This window comes from Pelmatolapia mariae, linkage group LG2 (genome assembly GCF_036321145.2).
Source record: "Pelmatolapia mariae isolate MD_Pm_ZW linkage group LG2, Pm_UMD_F_2, whole genome shotgun sequence".
Lineage (NCBI taxonomy): Eukaryota > Metazoa > Chordata > Actinopteri > Cichliformes > Cichlidae > Pelmatolapia > Pelmatolapia mariae.
This window is the reverse complement of record NC_086228.1, coordinates 16,756,559-16,781,808: the sequence shown is the minus strand read 5'-3', so window position 1 is coordinate 16,781,808 and position 25,250 is coordinate 16,756,559. Positions and strand designations below refer to the sequence as shown.

At 36.9% G+C, this 25,250-nt stretch overlaps 1 protein-coding gene across 1 annotated transcript; it reads right to left on the bottom strand.

Moving 5' to 3' along the window:
• Positions 1-1,593: 1,593 nt before the first annotated feature.
• egf (epidermal growth factor) lies at positions 1,594-23,611 on the bottom strand. Its single transcript, XM_063494104.1, has 23 exons — positions 23,063-23,611; positions 20,419-20,618; positions 19,425-19,606; positions 18,650-18,877; positions 18,312-18,514; positions 18,087-18,200; positions 17,168-17,290; positions 15,048-15,170; positions 14,199-14,324; positions 13,890-14,026; positions 13,477-13,625; positions 13,143-13,247; positions 11,166-11,389; positions 10,633-10,800; positions 10,321-10,470; positions 10,088-10,240; positions 9,884-10,000; positions 9,220-9,342; positions 8,857-9,022; positions 6,853-7,017; positions 5,264-5,366; positions 4,021-4,117; positions 1,594-3,900 (listed from the first exon to the last, which is right to left on the bottom strand). The coding sequence occupies exons 1-23, from the start codon at positions 23,187-23,189 to the stop codon at positions 3,674-3,676; spliced, it is 3,510 nt and encodes a 1,169-aa protein (XP_063350174.1). The 5' UTR covers positions 23,190-23,611; the 3' UTR covers positions 1,594-3,673.
• Between the last annotated feature and the right edge of the window lie 1,639 nt (positions 23,612-25,250).

Below are 25,250 nucleotides of genomic sequence, written 5' to 3'. Positions count from 1 at the left end.
GTTAAGTAAGTAAAATTAGTGTATCTTTTTCTCTTCTTTAAGACCTTTCTTTTGTTAAATTTAGCTTTCTGATGGATTAAACAACATAATTGTGTCTTCAGGTTTCCAGTTTGAAATCTCTGTGTTGTGTGAGTGTTGAGTTTTGAATTTTGCCATTGATGAGTTAAGCTAGAAGTGTGCAAGTAGCTTTAAAGGCTAGGCTGCTGAATAAGACCGCTACAGCATGTGCATCAGCTTGGAGGGCTTTGTCACTTTTAGCAATATAAATTAAGGAGTTAATCCTACTTCCATGAGGAACAGGTATTGATTTTGAAATTTGGGGAGTTTCACCTGTTTGCTCATTTTTGGTTCTTGGACCCTTTTTTGCATGGGTGTCTCCAGCATCATTGTATTTTTAGGGTTATTATTGTGTGGTGGATACCTCTCTGTGACCCAATATTAATGTTCTAACCTGCAGTGACCTTCCTAGAAATGTAACTACAACTTGGTGTCAATAGAGTCAGCTTGATTATAAATGCTGGCAACAGTGTTGGACACTTGCATAGGCAATGTAGTAGGTGAAATACAAATTTGCTACAGAATTAATAAATTATCCATTACTACAACATCCCTGTTGATGACACGACAGTCCCAAGATGCTATTTTATTTATAAGGTGGTGTAAATCAGCTGTGGTGTAGCCTGACACCTTGGAGCCTATGCAAGTAGTTAGCATTGGTATAGCATTTCCGTTATTATGCTCACATTGGTGCCTGCTTTTTCTCAGTTACAGTGAGCTAAACTGTGTTGCTGTTGCCTTTGCTATACACCACTGCATTAACTTGATGTACAAACCTGTAGAACATACTCCAATTAATTCACAATCATTTTTTTTTGGATAGGAAAAAATACAAATCTATGAAGAAATATCATTAAAAATGTATTTATATGTATTTTGAAGCAGTGTTTATTCCTAAAGCGATACAAAAATGAGGCCCTTGCGTCTTCTGTTACTTACAGTGTCAGTGACTCGATTGCCCCCTGTTGCCCCAATTCAGAAGTAATACAAGATAAATTGACACTCGGCCCAATTTCATCTTTATTTGAAGACTGATCTGCTGCTGTTTAGAGTGGTGGCCTAACCTATCTGTCAGCCCTAATGGAGCCCAATATATAGATAAGTGTGTCTTGCCACGAAAATCAATATCGATGTGGCCCCTGATGGTTTTTGAGTTAAAGTGCTTTGTTTTCTGCCATTGCCTCGAAACAAAGAGGCTGTGGGTCCTTCTATTAACAATTCCCAGTCAACCTTGAGACAGACTTGCAGACTGAGATAGAGGTAGAAATAGAAATAGACAGATGGAGTGATGGTGAAGGGCGGCGGCATTCGCGCCAACATCACTAGAGCATTAGATTTGGTGGAGGATAGAAAAGCATCATCAATGGACCACAGAAGGCCTTCAAAGAAGAATGATGACAGTGATGGGGTGTAACAGAAAGACAGAATGGCCAAAATAGTCTTTCAGTGGAGAGGAAATTATGTCATGTGTGTTTTGCTATAAAAACAAATACAAATAAATGTCAGTGCTAAAGGAAGTTATTGACACGGTGTATATGTTTTTAAATATACCTTTATTGATAAAAAAAAAAAAAAGCAAGTTTCATCTTGCAAATTTCTAATTCCAGTTATAGCCCATAGCTGCTGAAAACAATATGTAATCCAAGTTAGGTACAGTTTTAATGAAAATGTTGAATGTTGGTCTGTTAACATAATGATTACAATTTTTTTCTTTTTCTTTTTTATACTAATTCGATTCTAAAAAAAATAACATCAATCCTAAAATACCTTCCCTTTCCAAACCACAGTCTATATCAGTCAGTTGTTTTTCAGTGTTTTTCTCTGTTTTTAATTATAAACTCTGCAAAGAAGAGAGTTGCTTATAAGTGTAAAGAAGATAAGATATCATCCCTTTCCAAACCACATTTCACTTTAATTTATTGACCATTCAGCCCATTTGAGTTTATTGCCTTCTTATTTCTTAGAATATAAATCATGGAATCATAAAATTTAGACAAAAATAACCACAGTTTAATGTAAAAATAATCAAAATAAAATATTTAAAATGATCACAATAATGGGTTGTTTAGTGGTGCAGTGTCATGGCAGTTACATGGCAGTTCTTTGTACTGTGACACAGTTATTTATAACAAAAGGAGCTCAATGTCCGTTTTTTTGCTTAAATCTTGAAATTATGTGATCATGAAGCCTGCTGCACTGTAACTGAGAAAGCTGGATGTCAAAATACAACACACTGATGGGAAAACTTCAAATAACACTAATACTCTATAAGAAAAAATGGAAGATGATTTTTAAACAGGACTGTCCTTTTACTATAAAAAATAGCTAACAGTTTCATTTCTCCTATAACTACCTCAAGTCAATGAAATGTACAATGTTCACATATATTACTGCAATAGTAACCTTAACCCGCTCCTATATGAAACGTTTAATAATGTGATGAAAAGGCTACAAAAAGGCATCTACACCAGTTGATACATGGGAGGAACAAAAGAAAAAACCACTTTTCTACATAGCAGCGAGCCTGAGCAAAGCAAATTATAGTGACATTTAAAAACACAAAAATATGTAAAGAACTAAAAATATATAAAACTCGCTGAACTTACTAAAATTAACATGATAATATAGTTATAGTCTCAAAATTTTTGCAAGTGCAAGGAGAATATGAGTGATCTTTTGGTTAGCTGACACTGATGAGTTTATCACAGATTTTGGCCTGTATACTATGTGATCAATAACAATTAGATGTATTTATTTTTTGAAGTTTCAACATTTAACTTAATGCACAAAACAATATTTGGGGTAATTTAGGAATGCTGTAATCATATAGTTTCTGCAGCAAAGGGTCATAAAGACTCCAAAACTTACTACTGTGTGAACCGACCAAAGTAATTACTGCATTTAGATCAGTGGGAAAGCCATCTGTAAATAGGGTGTGGCTCACAGTTCAGATTTGATGGCCTTTATGCTTGTGTACTGGTGTAATATCTAAGGAAAAACAAAAGAGTAGCTCATTATCTAAGATTTATGTCAGTGCATGACATGATAAAAGTGTGAGAAGGGGACAGGCCTGAACTCTTTACACTTGCAGTGAGAGGATCCAGTGGCTCTTGTTTTGTTGTGGAAATATTTAATAGCATGGTTAAGGTCCACGCTTCCCCTTAGAGGAAAGTGTCACATATCAATATGGGTTGTTCTTTTTTCAGAATTATAATGCCCAGATCACTGAATGGCTTGATGAATCAGTCAAGTGTAAAAATTATATGCTTTGGCCTTTATAGACACTAGGTCTTAACCTAATTTGATGCCAAGGGGGCGATTTAGACCGACATGTCACTGATAACAACGTTACATTTGGAATAACATGCCATCCCTCCAGCAGAGTCTCAGAGACTCGGTGCCGAAACACTGAAGCTGGTTCTGGACCACCTTACTAAGAAACATGATCAGTATTTTTTCTATTGTTAAACTGCCTCGGCCATACTCATCTGAGGAGGCATACTCTTCTCATAAACTATAATGATGAGATTTTTTATGTTTTTAAACAATGCACTTGATATTTTTTGACTTCTCAACCAAATGTATAAATTTCTAAAAGCTTTTCTTTTTTTATGTTTCATTGCTGAACAGCTGATTGTACGCTGTTTCCATTGAGCCATGACTCTGGGCCGGAAGTCTGGGGTAACGTTGTTGGTTTAAAAGATGTACAGCTTGACAGTGATGGACTTGAGAGGTGCACAGTGGGTTGCATTGTTTCAGTGGCAACAGCAGACACCATGGAACACTCGTAACCTTTGTTGTGCTGGGACAGTTTTCCTGACTCATCACTTTCAGAATTGGCACCTGGAAAAAATGCATAATTAAGCAGTTGGTAAAAAACTTGTACAAGAATGAATTTAGACTATAGTTAGAAAGTCACTGAAGTTGTTTACATATAATATGAATAATGTAAGTTTCAGGTACCTGTTTCTGAAGAGCAGGATGTACACACAGCTCTCCTTGGACAGCCCATGGCAGGGATTACCTTCCCTTCAACACCATTTTCTGCCACCATGTAGAACTGCAGATTTATACATTAAGACGTTTGAGTTTTTATAAACGTTAAAAGTTTTATGCATTTTTTTTGGGCCAGCCTACCTACTCCCAGAGTGAGTGATGGACATGAATTGCTCTTGCAAAGAGAAACGTAGTATATCGTATTCCTTGTACATTCAGATTTGGGATTCCTTTGGGATTCGTAGCTATTCCTCTTCCAGATTAATTAATTAATTACAATTAAACCCTAGGCTACAGTCCCATACACTGACATAAGTATGTATTAGGGCTGTGTGATATGACCAAAATCTCATATCCCGATATAGGACATTTCTCACCCCGATAACAGTATATATCACAAAATAGTGCATTTTCTGTAAATTATGGGATTCTCGGGCAACTCGACTTGTGTTAAGTGTTTTCAGCTGGGCATCGTGTACCTGGAGTCAAGTGTTTTGACCGATGCATGAAACCATATATTTTAAGATATAAGTTGTAACGGCCGCCATTTTCTTTGGGAGTATTTATTGCATAGTGTGCTGCTGGGAAAAGCACACATGTTTGAGTCTAAGCTTTATTTTGAGCACCTGACGGCTCTTTGCTTCTGATCTGTAAACTCTCTCCATACTCTTTCATGTGATTCTTGCATAGGTGGTAGAAGAGGTTTGTCGTGCTTGAGTCTGTGATGGGGACTGGTTTGCGGCATAATTTGCAGAGTACAGTTTTCTGGTCCGTGTCAGACTTTTCATAATCAAACCATGTCCATGCTACAGAGGTAGCCCCTCGTTTAGGAATAAGGTCCTCGATTTGTTTTGACTGGTCCTTCTGTTTGACCAGTCGACACAAACTATAGCGTATAATATGAAACGATAGATGTTTTAATTTCGTCATCCGCTATATTTCGTCATATCGCACAGCCCTAGTATGCATCCTAATGAGGACACACTCGCAAGCTCTTCTTTTCAGTCCAACATCAAGGAGAATGCAAGGCATGTTTGACTGTTTTTTCTTTCTTTCTTTCTCCCCATCTGGCAAATAATTCAAAAGCCCACATAATGGAAATAACAACATAATTTTAACTGTCCTGAATTTATTACAGTGATGTATTATATTACTGCATAACATGAAATCTGTATTTATTAATGACCGAGCTTTGTAATAATGGCCTTACCCGAGGAACAGTGGTAGTGGTTGTCTCTGACATGCTCTCATCCGTCATGCTGGTCTCACTCACATTATCCACTGATGGCTGTTTGCGGAAGCGTTTTCTCGTTCTGAAAAGTAAATATAAAATCTGCATAAGTTATATATAGAGTAATATACACATGGAGAGTTTATCTCACAGAAATATATGTGTAAAAGGTCAGGTACCCAAAGAAGATTTATATAGGTTATAACAGAAGTTGTGTACTCAAATTCATCATGATGAGAAATGAGTGTCTGTGCTGTGTACTGCCCTTCACAGTGTAATTTATCACTGCGTTATAAAATAATAATTTCACCACATTTGATTTATTTAATGTTTGTTTCTTAGCTTTCTGCATACCTGACCCCCTTAAACTTGAATGTTGACCAAAGATAATACATCTGAATGTTGTGATAGACCAAGCCCAAGGCCGTGTGTGCATTTACTTTATGTTCTCATAAGTTTCAGTTGTTTCTTTAGACTCTATCTTTGTGTACAGTGTGATTCTGTACTCTCTGTGTGTTTATTACAGGGGAAACCAAACTACCAAACTCAAAAACTGCACAAGTGCACCTGCAGTCAAGTGCAGAAGGCAATTTGAGGCAGAGCTATTGGCGGCCATGTAGCGTTTCCTCTGGGGTCATACCTCACCGGCTCCATTTTGTAGCTGAGAAATGACCTATTTTTATGTGTAATTGCTGTTGAACAAGCTAAACGAACCATGTAATTGAAAGCGTGCCACTTCCACAGGGGAACCAAGAGTGTAAACGTTAGGATGTAGTAGGTAGTGTGCTTTGTAAGTCAAAAGAGTGTAGAATGCCAAACAGCCTTGTCCATAAGCCAGCGAAACAACCATAAAACAAATCAGCTACTTAGAAACATCTCAGGTGGAAATAAAAAGGAGGAGGGGCCACAGTGTGTAGTTTATGCATGCTCTTCACTCAGCTAACCACTGTTGCATGCTGTCATTTGTTCCACATGTGATGTGCTCCCTGACCCCCTGCTGTCGTACTGAGAAACCGGCATTACACGCCTCATGCATCTTGGGTTTGATAGACATCTCTAAATGCTGTCAGCTCATTCATTACAGCAGCAGGTCATCCCCGGTTTCCAAAGGGCTAAATGCAAGACTGTCGTTATTGTACATCATTATTGTAGCGCATACACCAGCACGCACAGCACACAACTGTCCCCAGATTTATTTTTTGACCATCAGTTTGGAAAAGCATATGATACCCCCTTAAGATGAAAACATGATTCTCATTTTTACCAGTCTAATAAAACCCATACAAATTGAATAGTTTTTTTTTACTACTTCCTCAGTGTGTTTAGTGAGGAAATATTTAAATATTCATGGATGTTTTTCTTTTTCTTTTTAGGAAGTCACTTTTGATCCTTTCACAGCGAATAGCATATCTTGATCATTTTGATTTCCCTACTTTCTTCCTTTTTTATTTTTTCCATTGTCCTTATTATAGTTTTTTTTACCCATTGTCTATTCTTTTCCTCCTTCCTTTTTCTCCCCTTGTACTTTTTGCTGCCTCCTTTTTCCCCTTTTCCCTTTTTTCTCTTACCCATAGCAGTAGGTGACACAGGCTGTGATAGAGAGCAAGGAAACGAGGACCACCATGCAGGCTGTAATGACCACATTCCTCTTCTTCTCCTTTTCAGCCCGCTGAAGCTCCAACCATTCCAGGTCACTGAACTGACATCGTTCCCCCATGTAGCCTGATACACAACTGCATGACAAAAAATCATATCCAGGAATCATTTTTGGTTAACTGCAAACAATTTATATTTTAAGACAAACTTGTTTAAAACACATCCAGTTACTTTATAATTCAAAAACTGTTACTGCTTAAACAACTGCTTAGTTTTGTGTTTAAATATTTGGGCTCCCTTGGCAAATTAAATGTAGTTTTTGAAAGATTGGATTGGATTTCATAGAACAGATACACAGGCAAGATTACAGTCACAGGTTTTGGAGTTATATGACATAAGGTTAGTGAAAAAAATGGATTTGACTGGCTTCAGTAATAATTCAGTTATTTTGTTTTTCAAATGACCCTCATAATCCTGAGAATCATTGGAAAACACTGGAGGGGGAAAAGAACAGCTACCCCCTCAGTGTGCCAAGGGTACCCCCCGAGAACTTGACAGACCACTGAAAAGGTCAGCCGAGCTGGTCCAAAAATGTGCAGAACTGTCAGCATCCTGGGGCCAGTCTTATCCATACCTAGTGCCAGGTTGACATTTCTGCCCACTATCTCAGAGACCTCTACCAGATACCACTTGGGGGTTCTTCAACTCTTCAACCTGTTTGGGCACTCATAGGCAGTAGTTCTTTTTTGTTGCTAAATATACGTTTTCATTTCAATTTGTATTAAAAATCAAGTAAATATGTTGTCACTGCAAGCGAATGTGTATACATTATCTGCAGCTTTGCACTGGAATTATGAATTATTTTTAAGTCTGTGTATTAGAACTCATAATTTACATGTTTGTTAATCTGATTTGAAGTCCATATTTCATGGACAGAAGTAGACTGTCTCTGCTGTAAACACTTTCATGAGGCGTGGGATTTAATCATGGAACAATAGTGACACCTGCTGCTTGTCAGCTGTCATAAAAGACTTTTCACCTAAGTGTTCTTGTCTTAATTAACAGTGGGACTGCATGAATATATCTGAATATTTTAGAAAATATTTGATTATATAATTATTCTAATTATATTACAATATTTAAGGAAATTTGCCATAATCATATTTCTGTTTTAAAAAAAAGAGACCCTATTGAAGCAAGGTACCAACAGCAGTATAATAGTAAAATAGCAGTGACAGTACAGAAGTAGCCAAGTATGGAGATGCTTGGAAATTTTAAGTTAAACTATAAAATCACTGCTTAACACTTTAGTTTAGCAATAATTAAAGTAATTTAACCTTGTAACTATTCAGCACCCTGCACAATGTCACATAATAAAACCAAAAAATATTTGTTGTATTTTGTGTCTTGGGTCGATTTTTTTAACCAGTTGCTTAAAGCCGTGCATGTCCACCATGTAACTGCATTATTTCCATCCGTCATCAGCTCTTCCTGTCATATGGAGTGCACTTTGTGAGTGCACCAGCAAAGATTGGTCGAGTCATTTGTTTACATTTAGGTTGCTAATATCAACTCCTTTGTAGTAAGGTTATACTTGATGGTATGTTTTTGCCTCTTTTAAGATACATTTTTTGTTTTCACCTTAAACTGTAACAGTTTTATTTCATATTTTTCAAATTGCTCTGTATTGTTGGAAGTTGTTTAAGTCTTGCTCTCTGTGGGAAACAAGACATGGCTTGTTTCCCTGTTGTGCACACTAGGGGATTTTATTGTGTTTTGCTACAATACAATGGTATTATGATTTGACACTTATATCATGTAATAATTTATAATTGCAATATTGTACATGATGTGGTATCGCACAGCCCTAATATGAATATCGTGAGCCCTTCTTTGAAAAACAAGATATCAGCAAACAGTTACGGGGGGTGGGATGGGGTCATGGGTCAAGTAGAAGGACAAGAGGGTTTATTTACTTGCAGGCATAAGAGTCCAATTCAGGAAAGTAGAAGCAAACACCATGGTACAGACAGTAGGTCTCATAGGTTGCAGGACAACTCTCCACTGCATTTCCGTTGTGGCGTTTGGTGGTAACATCAGCAGAGGTACCAGGTGTCACCCATGGTGATCTGGGCTCCAACTCTAGAGAGAATTGAGGATATAAGTTCATTAAATTAGATTCATTGTCTACTGCTTAAAAGACTTGTGCTCTTTGAGATGACTCATATAAACACTGTATTCAATCTAAATTAACTATCTGATTTCACAGATAAGATAATGATAGACGATGAGAATGTGCCAATATGTCCCAGGATATGTTAACAAAAGGAAACGATCACCTTGACATGTCTGCCCATCTCTGTAGTATCCAGCCAGGCACTTGCAGTAGTATTTTCCTGCAGTGTTTTGACATTCTTCATTTTTGTCACAGTTGTAGATTCCCAGTTTACATTCATCAATATCTAGGACAAAAATAGGAGCAGTAAGTTGTAACCTAAAATTTTACAAAACAAGAAGAATCATAAGTTTCGAAAAAATATTGTGACATGATTTACTAGCTAAATAAAATGTAATTACTGTTTGTTTTTTTTAAATTCTAATTTTAAAAGTTACGTTTTTATTAATTTAATAAAGTTGCCACACTATGTCTTTTCGATGCTTCCTACTTTGCAAACAAACTCAGCTGATAATCTCAAAACACTTCAACTGGTCTGCAAGGAAAAGATAGGAGGAATTACTGGATGGTTTTAGGACTCTTTGAACATTTTGACTTTTTCCATTAATGCTTATCTTGAATAATACCATTACCTTTACTTTCAGGGCAACCCTACCTCTGAATTCTATTTCAAAATCCAAAACTCAGTTCTGCTAGACCCCTGCTACTGTAGGTGAGATTAAAAAAAAAAGCTCACTTGTATCAAATGTAATCCCGTAAGCTTATTTTAGGGTCTGTTACCTCATTTCTCTAATGCATATTCCTAGTATAATTGAAAGTATACTCACCCACACATAACTGTCCATCACCTGTGAAACCTTCTTGACATAAACAGTTTGGGTGACCAGAATTCAGCAGGCATTGTGCATTCACATCACAGCGGAGTGAGTAGCACTCATTCTGGTCTGACAGAGAGGGGGCAAATGCAAATGCAACATTTAGGCTGGGTAAGATATTGAGTGGATAGAACGCTTTTCAAAGTGCACTGTTACCTGAAATCATTTCGTCGGTGAAGAAAGTTGGCTGGCTGCTTACATCTGAGTGGAAATCAGTCTCCCCTTTATCAGTTGTCAGTGGCAAGCTCGCAGTATTAAATGTTTTGTTTTTCAGAGGTGTTAAATCAACTGATCCACTGTTTCCATATTCTATAAAATTAATACATAAAGAAAACATTCAAATTTATCATCACATTACACTGTGTAGAAAAGAACACAGGATACATCACCTGCTGTTCCATTTGAAGCGTCAACAGACAAGCAAGTTTTTCCATCAGCTGATAGGATATAGTGTGAGAAACAAGAGCAGTGGGCAAAACCCACCTTGCTTTCACACACTTGGGAACAACCTCCATTCAGGTGAAGGCACATATCTGCCCCTAAAAAACAGGACAGAAGTATAAGCCCAGGAATTCTTCAGAACTGATGGATGCTGTGTGCCACTTGTTTTTGTTATTGGCACGTGTGTAAAATCTGCATGTATCTAAATATGCATGGCACTTGTTTTTTAGATCATTGTAATCATGGTTGTTCCTCTGTACCTGGCTTAGCAAGGGGATGAACTACAACAATAGATGCTGGTTGCACCATGCTCCCTTGGATCCATTGCAATTTTTTCCCAGTCCGCTTATGCACACTGGTCAGCTGGTGGCGTTCCTGATCAGAGATCCAGAGCCTGTCTTCAAATAGTGCAAGATCAAAAGGTTGGCCTGGAACAAATTAGGGCAGACGACAAGAAAATCTGAGTTGACTCAGTGATTCCAGGTGAGAGGCGCTTGTGTTTAGCTGTGAAGGCAGTGATACTGGTTAAACTGGATTTGCTCACATTTGAATTGTGGATGATGTTGTAAATGAGAAAGTTAACTTAAGAGGTATACTTTTGCCATTTGAGTCAAGATTAGTAGGACAGCTGTACTATATCAGTTATACTTAGTATTAATTATCTTTCATGTATCCTAGAGTAACTTATCATATATTAACTTACATATTAATTTTACAACAATAAAATTCTTATTCCCCATGCATTTATATCTGCTTTTTTTAAATAGATATATACATTTCACATAAACCTCACCTACTTGGTTCTCTGACAGGACTCGTCGATCTGAACCATCCAGGGCGGCAGTCTCTATTGTGCCTCTCCTCTGATCACACCAGAATACTCGGTCCTCTGTGAAGTCAATTGTCAGGCCAGTGGGCGACACAAGGTTGGTCCTAGCAATGACAGCACGGTCTCTCCCTTCCAGGGAGGAACATTCCACCACAGGATGGGTCCCTATGTCAGTCCAGAATAACTTCCTCAAAAAGTTAAAAGAAAAAATAGAGAGCGAGTGGTACACAAAGTTATTAAACCACCTGTATACAGTGCTTAACAAATTCTATTAGGCCATCTGTGATAAAAACCAAAAAAAAAACCCAAACAAATATTTTAGAAATCTGAAAAAACTGAACTGAATTCATGTCTTTATGCCCAAACTGGATTACTCTGAGAAGTCTTCAATTGTTCAAGCATAAAATTCAACCTCTAAAACTAATTTTCAGGCATGCAAATAAATAACTGTAATTTGGCATCTTATTCAAAAAATAATGATGTGCTTTACTGCATTGTATGCTTTTTTTGTAAAACAGTAAATTTGAAGATTAATGGATAACAACAATAATTTTAGTTTGGTGGTGGTCTAATAAATTTGTTAAGCACTGTATATACAAATTATCTATATCTTTTTTGTGATACTCATTGTTACAAAATATTTTGTTTAAAATTTCATTAAAACATGACCTTTATTGGCCAGATCACTGTGAGATTATATACTCACTATCCATTTTGTTAGGTATATCTCTTCAACCAATTTTTAATGTAAATATTTAATATTTAGTGTTTCAGAAACTGTTCATTTTCTGGGATTTCCCCACACAACCATCTCTAGGGGTGAAACATGAAATTAAAGGTGCAATTTACTCCACAAAATGGGCAACTAAAGACTGGAAAACATTACCTGGTGTCTTGATTTATGCAGCTACAGTCAGATGAATGGTCAGAATTTAGTGTAAGCAGCATGAAAGCATGAATCCATCCTGCCTTGTAGCAACAATTCAAGCTGCTTGTCGTGTAATGGTGTGGGGTAGTATTTTCCTGGTGCACTTTGGGACCCTTAGAACCAACTCAGCATTGTTTTCAACATCTTTTGCTGTTAGCCAGGTGGCTCCTTATATGACCACAGCATACTCATCTTCTAATGCTAGTTTTCATGTGTCAGGGGCTTCGTGTGTGGATGAGAGGAAGAGAGGAAGGGAACCAAATGCAGGACTCACGGTGAGGGTTGAGGGAGTTTATTATAACGAACGGATGAGCAGAGCATAAGATGACTGGCAGACTGAAATGACTGAACGAGCTGGCTGGACTGGACACACGTGCGGAGTAGACAACATCAATGACAAGACGGTGAACAGAAGGAAACTGAGGACTTAAATACTCTGACTGATGATGATGACGATTGGAGACCGGTGAGTACACAGCTGAACATAATCTGACTAATGACACAGGAAGTGGAACTAGAACATAATGCACAGAGACTGACAAAAGGCTGACATAATAAAACAGGACATGTGTACATATGGAAACTAAATAGAGAACATGACTAAACTGAAAACACTGGGTCAGCGACCCAGGAACCCTGACACAATGAGTTCATTGTACTCAATGACTTCTATGGTCCATCCAGTAGAGCATCTTAGAGATGTGGTGAAATTGGAGATTCAAATCTGTAGCAAGTGTATGATGCTAACATAACAATATGAACCAAAATCTGTGGTTAATGCTTCCAGCATCGTAAAACTGTGCCATGAGGAGTCAAGGCAGTTCTAAAGACAAATGGGGGTAAAACATCGGGTTCAAACTGGCAATAGCAAGGTGTACCTAATGAAGTGACTGGTGAGTGTTAGTCAAAGTTAATCAAACTGCTTGGTAATTATTAATGTGGTATTTGTTGTTTATTGATTAGTCTTTAGTCAATTGTATTGGTGAAAGAGTGATGGATATGGCTATACTCACTTTGCAAGAGGATGAACTGCGATTCCTCTTGGCTTTTCCAGACCTTTTCTCGCAATAGTTTCCCTGTGAAGTCCATCTAAGGTACTGCAGTCAACAGCTGACTGACTGAGGGGCAAAATATGTGTATGTAGAAGTTTAATTTCCCCAGTGTCAGTTATTTCCTGATGGAGTTCATTCAAATTAAAAGAGATTAAGAAAGCTGGGTGTGACCTAAACAATAAACTTTAGATAGACAATTGAATAGAACTAGAAAGCAAACATCTACTAACAGCAAATGACCAGCACTTTATGAAGAAACTGTTTTCACTGTGTAGTTCTTACACACACTGCACACCTTTTATCCGTCCAGTACATCTTGCGATGAACCCAGTCAACTGCAAGCCCCTCTGGTGAATCCAAACCATCAGAGATGAGAATGTTTCTTGGGCCACCTTTTATGTCAACTCGCTCAATTGTTTTCTGGCTTGTACTTGCAAAGTACACCTTTAAATACAAAATATATCATTTATGAATACTTTCATTTATAATATAAATATAAATAATTATATAATATAAACTGGAAGGAAAACATGCGGATCATTGTCCAAACAAACATAATGAGGTAATAGTAAGGGGCATGCATTACAGTGCTTGTCCACTAGGTGACACTGCAGATCCATAGCAAAATCATTTCCCGATTTAACTCAATTCTATTACAATGAGTCATTCGACCTTATACTCATACTCTTGAAACGCTTTCCATCTTACATTGTTCTGGACAGGGTCATAGTCTAAAGCTAAGATTATTCCTCTGGGCTCCTCTGCCAAGATTTGATCCACAGTGCCATCAGGGTTAATTCTCCGGACATCTACTAGATTAGCAACTAGTAGATAGGATGGAGGTCCTGAAGAAAAATGTAAGAAAATACAGTGTTTCGTGGTCAAATGTACTGCAGCTTTCACCTTGTGTTTTTTGACTTTTGCATTGGAAACAGATGCAAAAAGGTAGATGGTGTGTGTGTGTGTCTTTGTGGGCACATGTAGCTCAGCTATCTGCTATGCCATTGTTTGACTCACCAGTTGCAATGCAGTGCTTGCCATCTTGGTGGAGCTGGTAGCCAGGCAGACAGCCACACTCCCAGCTTACAGGGGTGACAGGGTTGCAGAGCTGACTGCACCCTCCTCTATCTGCAGATGAACAGCCTGCAACCATGAAAAACAATGTGGGCACAGCTAAGCTTATGAATTTGTTAAAATTCAACGGACCTTTGCTTAGTTGCAGTATTTACTCTTAGCACAAAATTGTGTTGTGTCAACACTGGTTCTGGCATCAGATTTCACTGTAATCCAGTTTATCCATTGCAAAATAAATTGTATAGATAAAAAAGTTAATCATTTTAATTATTATATTCTAAACTGATGCAAGATATTGGCCCACAATAAACTGAAAGTATTACAACAGTTACTACACTGTTGCACATTCATCTCTTTGATCCATCTATCCTCAGTTTGACCACATCAACTCAACTCTTATTCATGAAATATTTATACAGCCTTGGCTACAATTCACAAAGTAGGCACTGTATCTGCTGCTTAGTTTTTTGGAAATGAGCAACCAATATGTTCCATTAAATTGTGTTTTACTAGGCTGTCATTCAGTTGATAGATTCATGCTATTGTTCCTTTTCTTTTACTATGATGCCATAGTTAAAATGTAAATGTAATGGGAAACTGAACCCAGTATGATAAGGGTATGTGTATACTCTATACGTTAGCCATATAAAAGTATATACTAAAAGGTTAATGTTGTAATTGAGAATAATATGAACTCTACATTTTTTTACTAAGTGTATTTATATAATTTTTTCATAAAAGGTAGATTTTAGTTTTGGAAAATGGGGCAAAGTGGTGTAATATTGGCCATACCAGTACATGTTTGTCCATCCTCCTGTAGTGTAGATCCCTCAGGGCAAACACAGACAGCACCATTTCCTGTTGACAGGCACCCGTTGCCACACTTTGTCATATTCCTTTCACATGGTATGATTTCTGTAACAGAAAACAGACAGCTCTATCAAAAATAAAACCCCAAAAATCTTTTGATTTTTAACAATAAAATAACAATTAAAAAAAGAAAAGAAAAAATCATATGGATTTGATTCATGTAGATTAAAATATTTAGAAAGCATTAAAGATTACATGAACTTCAACCCAAACTGATGTGAGTCATCAGTCATTCATAGTGCCAATAAAGGCAACGTGATGTTACATGTAAATAAAATAGACTTGAGTCTATTTTGGGGCCCAGCAGACTGTGGATCAGCCGGATGGACAGCAAGCTTCTTAGCCCCTGTTCTGGTAAAATCCTTTGATGAAGTCAGCTCTAATCCTATCAAAATAGTGGAAAGTGTGATAAGAAAGTCAAACCCACACACTGAGGGTGATGTAAAGCTAGTTAAAAGGCACGTGGGGTCTCCTGTACCAGAGATCATGAGGTGGGTATGTACCAGTACTAAAAAGCAGTAGATAAATGTGACGTTTAAGTTTTCTATGTATTATATTATATTATAAAACTCATGATTTACTTATTTACTCAAGTGTCTATCGTTTTATTTATGCTGCAGAATTATAAGAATAAAGTATGAATCATGTAAAGATGTATGAGAGGACACAAGTGGCCATGATCATAAGTGAATCATAACACAAGACATTTAAGTTTTATCTTACTGAGAACATTATCATTTACTGTATAATGTGATATTTTATTGCTGTTTTTTTCTGCATTTATTTCATATATAGGTTTTGTATAGTAAGCAATAGCATAGTAAAGTTTATTCTTCTTATCATGGCTAAATTTATTTCAGATCTTTTTATAGTCTTCCATTAAACCTTTCAATTAGGCCAGAAACGCTCCATGTCAACATTGCATGTGGTAAAACTACTGCTTTTTCATCTTTTTGTCTTTATATAAAACGATTAAAAATGGCACTTCAAGTAGGTAAATAACTACAGTTCTTCTGTCGTCTGTGCAACCAAGTAAACTCTGTTGTAATCTCCATTGTCTAACCTGCTGCTTGGCTCTATGTTTGTTTCATACTGGACCTTGGCAAAGGTTGTCAGCTAAGCAGCTTAGAAAGACAAAGCTGCTGACCAGATATGTTCCCTACTGCAAATGTCACCTCATCATCTAATCTCATTGTCTGTGAACTTTCCCTGTTGTCTTGAGCATATTGTTGTGAGAGTAGAAAAGAGATTGTTATCGGACTATAAAAATATACTTTTTTTTAAGTTTTACTATATCTTGAAATAAAAAAAACAGAAACTATAAATGTTTGAAAAAATGTCAAAAATCATCAAATCAAGTCAAAATTACATACAAGTAAAAATAAAATGTAATAAAATAAAATCCAAGTTTATTTAACAAAATAATGATTTCTTATACATGACCTTATGACTATATGGCATATGCCAAAATATTAGATTTGCTGCCTAACAACAGACCTGGAATGTCATATCATAATTATCAGGAAGAGGAAGTCAAAAATCTATTCTGAAGTTGCCAGATAATGACTCGATACAACATATGCATTAACAAAGCATCGCTGATCATACTTATCAAGAACTTGGGTGCTGTCTGATATTCACAGAGAACCAAAAACAAAAACAAAAACAAATGAACTTTTAGCTGAAAGCCAAAAATAACTTGCGTTATCGTGATATCCTTTGTTCTACCTGATCGTCTCAGTACTCTTAAATGTTTAGAAGTTGGACAAAGTGTCAGTGTTTTGTTTTGACCCAAGTGACCTAACACACAATTGTCAGCTCACATATATCTAGTCTGTCTTGAGGCCTGTGACCCTCAAGCCTTCTAGGGTCAAAGTAGTATCTGGTAGATAAATGCCACCTTTGACAGCAGCACCAAGATCTGCAACCCAAGCTTTAGTCATGTTCAGATCTTGAATATACATTTTACTCATTATTTTCTATTTTCACTGTAAAACACATGACAAAGCTATATTGATATTATAAACATGGTTATACTTTACCTTGGCATGTTTTCCTGTCTGGTAAGAGGGCATATCCTTTAGGACAGGTACAGAAATAAGATCCAGGAATGTTCTCACAACCAAGCGAGCAGCCATGATTCCAGTGGGCACATTCATTTACATCTATGGTACACACAGACAAAGATGGTGATATTTTTTGCAAGTAGATGCTAATATTTATATTTTCTGTGCTTTATGTATAAGTCCTTTTAATTGTGGCTGTCCCCAGTAACAGTGATCCCTGCTAGTACTAGGTTTGACCCCTTTGGGCTTCAGAAGTGCCTTAAGTATTCGTGGCGCAGATTCAACAACATGCTCAAAACATTTCTCAGAGAATTTGGGCCATGCTATCATGATACCATCATTCAGTTGTTGCAGATTTGTTGGCTGCATATCCACGATGCCAGTCTCCCAATCCACCACATCCTAAAGGTGCTCTTCTAAACTGAGACTGGTGACTGTAGTGGGCTTTTAGCTGAACTGAATGGTAATGTTTATGAAACCAGTTTGAGATGATTTGAGCTTTGTGACATGTTACATTATCTTGCTAGAAGCAGCCATCAGAAGTTGGGTACATTGTGGTCATACAGGGATAGAGATGGTCAATGGTGTTCGAACAATGAAGTTGGTACTAAGGACCAAAGAACACCAAGAAAATATCCCCTATGCTGTTACACCATCCACAGCCTTGAACACTGATAGAAGACAGGATGACTCTATGTTGGCTTTCATGTTATTTACCCCAAATTCTGACCCTACTAATGTCATCAGATAAGGAACAGTCTTCTACTGTTCAGTGTCTAGTATCCTTCTTTTCCTATTCTTAGCTGATTAAAGTGGCTTCCAGTGTTATTCTGACTGAAGTAAAAATTTGTTTTTGCTGGTGTATTTATAACTGCCTTCTTATTTTAATACCAACCTTTACAGTAAGTGCCTTCCATACTGAGAACAAAACCTTCACTGCACTGACAAACCCCTTGGTCTGCCAAACTGGAACAGACGTTAACACAGTTGCCACCTTGGTCATCACAACCTGTTGGAAGTGATTGCTTGATACATTATCTAGAATATAAACACAATTATATATAAACACATTTAAAGTTCTAAGAAGAACTTTAAATGTATAATAATGTTGAGCTGTAACCTGGAAATGGTGATAGCGGGTCTGCTGTTGGCTGATTAAGTGGATGCACGATCTTGATATCAACTGGAGGTTTACCCATTTGTTTTATGTTAACAACACGTGGCTCTCCACCGGTGTACTTGTTTACTTGTTTTATAACCCGAGACTCAGAATCGGTGTAGTATATGTGCTCCAGAAAAACAGATATTCCAACTGAATGAGACCTGATAAAAAAGAAGACATAATGAGTGGGTTTCTATTGGCTTATTTGATACTTTACATCAACACTCTGATCTACATTTTCTTTATTAACAAAGTTAAAGGATGAGTAACAAATTGTAATTTTACTAAATACTCACTGAAGTGGAAGATTCATGATGTGTAGGGCGTTCCCATTGTAATCACAAGAGGCAATGGCACTTTCTTCTTGTGGCCCAAACTGAACCCAGAACAGTCTTTTGTCTACTCGGTCAATCGACAGTGCTCTCAGTTGTTCAGTTATCTTAATTAGTGTAATTTTCATCTGTCCTGTGACATCAGACCTTTGGATACTTGGAGACATCCCCCCAGATAACCAAAACAGAAACCTGCAATATGTCATGTTTTGGGGGAAAAAAAGGTTTTGCAATGAGCCTTTCCAAAATATTTTTTTCTGAAGTTAGCTTTGCATCTCTTATGAAATATGGAAACTTAGTTGCTTCCAGTAAGGGCACTGCTTAGACATTTCCTCATATGTTAAGCCTGCCAAATCAGGAGACTCATAATTCTTTTGCCTCAAACTCATTTTTGGTAATGCTTAATAAACTGTAGCCCAATTGAATTAAAGCCTGAGAGAAGTGTACGATAATAAGTTATGTAAAAAGCAATTTAAATATGCTCTTGGCACTTTTTAATCATGAAAAATGTTTTTAAATGAAATTATTCAGTGTTGCTTATCCATCAGGCCAAACTGAAGGGAAGTAAATTACTACTGCTGTCCTTGATCAGAGGTATATGAGAGTCAGTCAGTAAATTTTTATATCATTTGATCCTTCCATATAGTATTAGAATAGAAGGATCCCATATAGAAGGATCAAATGAAAAACAGCAAACAAAACAATAAACTGCTGTCATTATGACATCTGCATAGATTACCTATTAGAGGGGTCAACAGTTATAGAATTGGGCTGGGTCAAGTGTCTTAAAAGAGTCCTCTGTTTCTTCCCATTTATATCGATTCTCTTTACTTCCCCCTTTTCTCCACTTGTCCAGTATACGCTGTTCCAAATCCAGTCCACTGCGAGGCCAGAGATGTGTTTGTCATATGAATACAGTTTCTGCAAAAGAAGCATTCATAATTAATCATTTTAAATCTGCGGCTCTGAAAGTTTCCAGAACAATGCAGGATAACATTAACATTACACAATTTAATTATGGTAATTACAGTTTCTGAAAGATCTTTTAAAAGCCTCCAAATTAACTGCTGTACTAATTAGGTTATTAAAAATTCCTAAATCATTAAAAGTGATCCTAAGCTGCTGGTTAGCTTTGGGGGTATTAAGTCTTATTAGCGCTGTATTCCATACTTTGAAATTTCACACTATTGGCCACCTTGGAAGTTTCCTTGTTAGAAGATCAAAAAGAATTCAGAAAAGCACATATAAAGCAGATCAAGTTGCTTCCATTATACTTACAAAAATTAAGGAAAATAGGTCTGCTTTTGTTTATTTTACTGGTTTCAAGAATGTGTTTGTTGGGATTTTTAGGTTGACTTTTCTAAAGTGTGTGAAAAGTTGGTCAGACTGTGAGCATATTATAAGTAGTTTTATGCAAATATATGGTAGTTTTGTATTTTAACATTGTTATGGAATCTACTCGTAAATTAAGACAAAACACAAAAATAATTTAAATATCAAATTTTATGTGTTGTGATCCAAAGGATATACTAAGTAGTAGTACGTAAAATGTTTTAACACTTGCAAAATAACCTGTAATAACCTGTTTTAATTCAGCAATTTATAATAAAATGGTGCACACCCTTTTAGTCTAGCATGGAAATAAAAAGGCTTTCACTAATAAGTTACACACACAGGAAAACAATCAAACAGAGAAAAAGTCCACTTACACCTGGGCGCAGTTACATAATCACCTGTTTGTGTGCTCCTTTCACAGATGCTTTGTAGATGACCCCAGTGTGCCTGTCAACCCAGTAAACTCTCTGTTCTTTGAAATGAAAGTCAAGCAGGATAGAGCTTCCGACGCCAGGCACAAGCCTTCTGTGATTCTTGCCATTAAGGCCCATCCGATGAATAGCTTTACCATGGCCAAATATCAGGAAAGGCTGTGAAGCTTAGCAAATCATTACACATGTTATTCAAGTTTCATCTTTTAAAATTTAAAGTGAAGAGCATTTGAACGCCTTACGTCTGTAAAAATAATATCTTAAGTAAACACAGTTGTATAATGACTCAACAATATTTAGATTTAGTGATTAATGATTCTGTGAGGTTTACAATAACAGACTAAAATGCCATTATATAAAATATAAAAATTCTATAATTGCAAACATTTAGCATTTTTAATTAATAGGAAATTCGCAAAAAAGTCACAAAACATGCCACATTTTTAAAATTTTCATAATTTTCACACTGAATGAGCATATTTACTTTCTTATCTTAACCAAATAAATCCACAGGATATATAGGTAACTATGGCAGCATTTGACATTTCAATAGCTCCTGCCTCCCTCTTTGTGTCACTGCTGTTGTCGTTCAATTTGGCACATTATTTGATTTAAAAAACCTATTCATCCCTGTAATGGGAAGTTCAAGGCAACCACAGCTGCCTCTGTGTAAAACCTCATCCCTTAGCAACAAATAGCTTTTGCTTTTTCCTTTGACTCTGACAATACTCTGCAATGAATGAAGGGGAAGGCAGTTAGTGTCCTCTAAAAGGTTTTTGATTCAGGTCACAACATCACTCTGGGATTCTGCTGGGAAGTTATGATCAACAATGATATTTCTACATATTCTGATTTTGTATATTGGATGATTGCTGTGCATTTGTTGTCAGATAAATGTAGTTGTTCTAGAACGAAACTTTTTTCTTTTTTTACTCTTGGAGTGAACAATGACATTGGCAAGGTAATGGCACTGTCATATGCAACCATAGACACCGCTCTTAACTCTGTGGAATGAAGAAAACAATGAGCAAAACCAGACAAACAACATAATGAAATGTCTGCCACTGCTGCTGAGTTGCTAGGATGCATCCTGTTGAATCAATGATTGACAAGTTCACTGGAGGGTCAGTATGATTCTTGACTCAACTCTCTTACTTGGACTTATTTGTGAACTCTAACACAAAATATACTACAATTCATCAATTCTTCATTGATTTACTATTTTGCATTGATGTAATATGTATTTAATGGCATTTCAGATGATAATTCAGTTCACTTAGTTACAGACTAGTTACCTATAAAAACAAAGAAATGCAAGAATATGAAAAAAGAATTGTTAACTCTGCAATAAACAACACTATACAGTAACTAAATGGATTGGCAAAATAATAATATACACTATAAAATGAAATTGTTGAAAGATCTTGTCACATATTTGATTTTAGCTGAGGTGCTAGTATTATATGGTAGTACTGGATTTGCAGTCCTGTTGAATCAATAATGACTAGTTATTTAATTATTAATTAATTAATTATATTAACTAAAAAATGCTATAATAATAACACTATTATATTATTGCTTGAAGGTCATGCCATACATTTTGTTTTAAAACACAAAATAAATTAAAGTTACCATTTAAAAGATTGCAGCCATATCACATACCTCTATTAGCATCCCCAAATACACGCTGAAAACGGTGATGATATTTAAGGAATATGTAGAACATAGTTAGTTTCTAGTGTCATGCACAGTGTTTGGGCAACAGATTTATGTAGCTCAGGTGAGAAGGTCCTGTTAAGACTCTGTTTTGCCCCCCCATGCCCTATATGCATACCATGTATTTTGAAAACCTTTACATTCTACCTCTACATTTAACATAAAATTCTAGGTTTGAGGACCTGTATTCCTAAGAATCTATCCTGCCGGATCAGAGCATGATGTTCTGTAGCTGACCTCTCTTTGGTAGACAAGATTGTGATGAGATTTTCTCTGTTTTGGATGAAAATCACAGTATTGCACTTAATATTTTATGTCCTGCTGAGATGTGGTTTACAATTTGGTCATCACCATTTGTAATTTTGAAGTAACGTCTCTGTGATAATCCACAAAAACTTGGGCTCAACCTGAGATACACCCACACAAACACAGTCTGGCTTAGTACAGTGCATTGTGTTGTCTGCCAAGTTCACTTTGCTGTACCGCCTACTGTAGCGTGTTTAATGCAAGCAACATGTTTGGTTCTACTTGATTACATTTTTTTTTAAAATGAGCATCATTCCAGTACTGAATAGCAGCTGTTGCATGAATGCTTTATATCCATGTGGAGTACAGAAGAACTTGTGTAACTGAAATTACAACCCAAGACACTAATTTCACTAATTTTTAGCACATAAAGTGTTATACAGTGAACAATCACACTTTTTAATATTAAATAAATATTTATTTGTAATATCTGTCTTTAAATCTAAGCTAGTTCATTTTCTATCATGATATGTATTTTAGAAATGTTTGTTTTGAAGTGAAAAGACCACACAGACAGCAGTACACTTCAACATTACTTCTTCCAGTACCGTCAGTTGGGACTGTTGGTTAGGAGAGGTTTCATACTCACCCGTACAGCTGTTGTTGCTCCCTGCTTGCAATAGGTGCTCATCCCAACATGTCGTACCGAGCAGCAAGGCTCCAGCGGTTTGCATCATAAAATAGATCAATATTACTGTTATCATTGCCTCGGGCATAATCCTGCACTTTGTCCCTGCTGGTCTTCTTCACTCTTTCTCAGGCATTCCCACTATCAGCACTGGCCCACAAGAATTCTCCAGGATTACGTACTGTAGGTTTGTGGACTCTTGGCATCCTTTGTCTAATGCTTTAAACCTAGTCAGAGAGTGGAGCTTTACATACCCGTGGATGTCACACTAAAGGGAATGCAAAACCCTACTGAGATAGAGAATAAGGGGGTAATGCTGTCAGTGCAGTGTTGAACCCACAAAAAAAAAATGTTTGGATCCTGCTCAGTGCCTACTTTGGGCCCCTGGGCTGCCAGTCTGTTTTGGAAGCAAAGATTGAAATTCCTGACACCCCCGTGGTAAATTTTGCACATGCAAGTCCAGCAATGGTGCAAGATCTTCTAGAAGTTGCAGTTCAGTGCTCCAACAGAAAGTGGGATATTCAAGAAATGAGGCAGGGACGAAAAAAGGTCCCACATGATAACAACTTATTAGCCTTTTCCCCACCCCCTTACATGTGTGCTTTGTGAATGTAGATAGATATCTGTTTAAGATGGAGGTAGGCAGAGACAAGGAGACAGATGTTGCATGGAAAGTTGTCAGACAGAATCTTACAATACTGAATTTGTCATTTATTAAGGAACTAAATGAACCTTTGGTATTTTTGAGTCATTCTTAAATGGCATACATACAGTACGAGTGTAATTTACACATGCCGCATACACAGTAGGTCCTCTGTTTTGTGTCCTGTGTGTGTGTGAATGAAGAGTCAGTGTGTTATACTGTCTCCTGTCGAAGTTCTTCTGGTTCCCAGAAGGAATGAGCAGAATGAGTAATTTATAGAGAACGATGGAAGAGTGGAGCAGATTATCCTTAAATTGTTTGTCCTCCTCTTGCCCAGCATGACAATTAACAGAGGCCAGGAACTAAAACCTCTATTCATACCCAGCATGACTAGGACATTGTCAGGAACAACATCCTCACTAAAGAGCAGCAGTATGATTTATAATGCTGAGAAAGTTGCCTTGTCCCCAGACAAACACACTGAAGGGCACTGACCTTTTCCACAATTTCACCCTGGGAGGTAAGAATAAAAGTCTAATGTTCATAATTACTCTTCAGGTGACAGTGTGTTGGATGACAGTGACACATAGCTATGAATCATCAAGTAGAAACAGTATCTGGGACATGGTGAGAGTGTGGCTATTATAGCTGTATTAAAAACTACCTGCTTCTGTAAGATAAATGCTGCCAGTTCTGAAGACGAGAATAAAAGGATTTTTTTATTCCCACAGGGAGATTCTTTTGTAAGTTGTAAAACTAAAAACATTAAAAAACATGCCATTTTAATTTTAGTCATAATGCAATTAAAAAAGAATTAATTAAGTGTGATTAAGTAACTGCATGGACACAGTGAGGAAGCACCTCTTGTGACATTCAATAAAAGATTTATTCATTCTTAGTCTATGGCTAAAGATCCTCATTGGGTGGCCAGAACACTGTGTAGATGGTGGGGGATATTGTTTGTGATGGAAAGAAGATTTGCAACAGCCTCTTCTGAGTCACAGCATGTAGATGGCCTAACACCACCCTCAGTGAGCTGCCCTGAATAAGTTTATTACTGTCACATACATTAAAGGAGTGGGGCTTCCACAGGAACTACAGTTGCCTCTTAAAGAGGGCTGCAGGCAGTTTGGCCTAGTCCTTTCCTATTTGTACTCCTGCACCATATTTAGCATTTTCCTCCTGATGGAAAGGGGAGTAGCAGATGTCCTGGATCTTATAAATATTCCTTCACCATAACACGGCCCTTTTGGCACCCTTATTATTGGCTTATTTGTTTCCACGGTCAGATTTATTCCTGTTCACCTGAGCCATCAGGAAACCTTGTCAACAATTTTCGGTATTTTTGTGTCTCTCTGTGAAATGCCAAACTATCAACCATCAAATGGTTGTTTGTGTCCTGTTTGGAATCTAAGTCACCACTAAAGCTTCCCATTAACCTGATGAGACTAGTCTTTATTTCATGCTATAGCAGATGAATAAGTACAGTCTTTTTCTTATATTGAT

Coding starts and splice junctions, on each gene's coding strand:
- egf (XM_063494104.1), bottom strand. CDS start 23,189: ATGCCCGAGGCAATGATAACAGTAATATTGATCTATTTTATGATGCAA. Junction 17,291..18,086: donor GGAAGGCACTTACTGTAAAG/GTTGGTATTAAA, acceptor TGTGTACCATAG/ATGTAAATGAATGTGCCCAC. Junction 9,023..9,219: donor AGATGGGCAGACATGTCAAG/GTGATCGTTTCC, acceptor AATTCTCTCTAG/AGTTGGAGCCCAGATCACCA.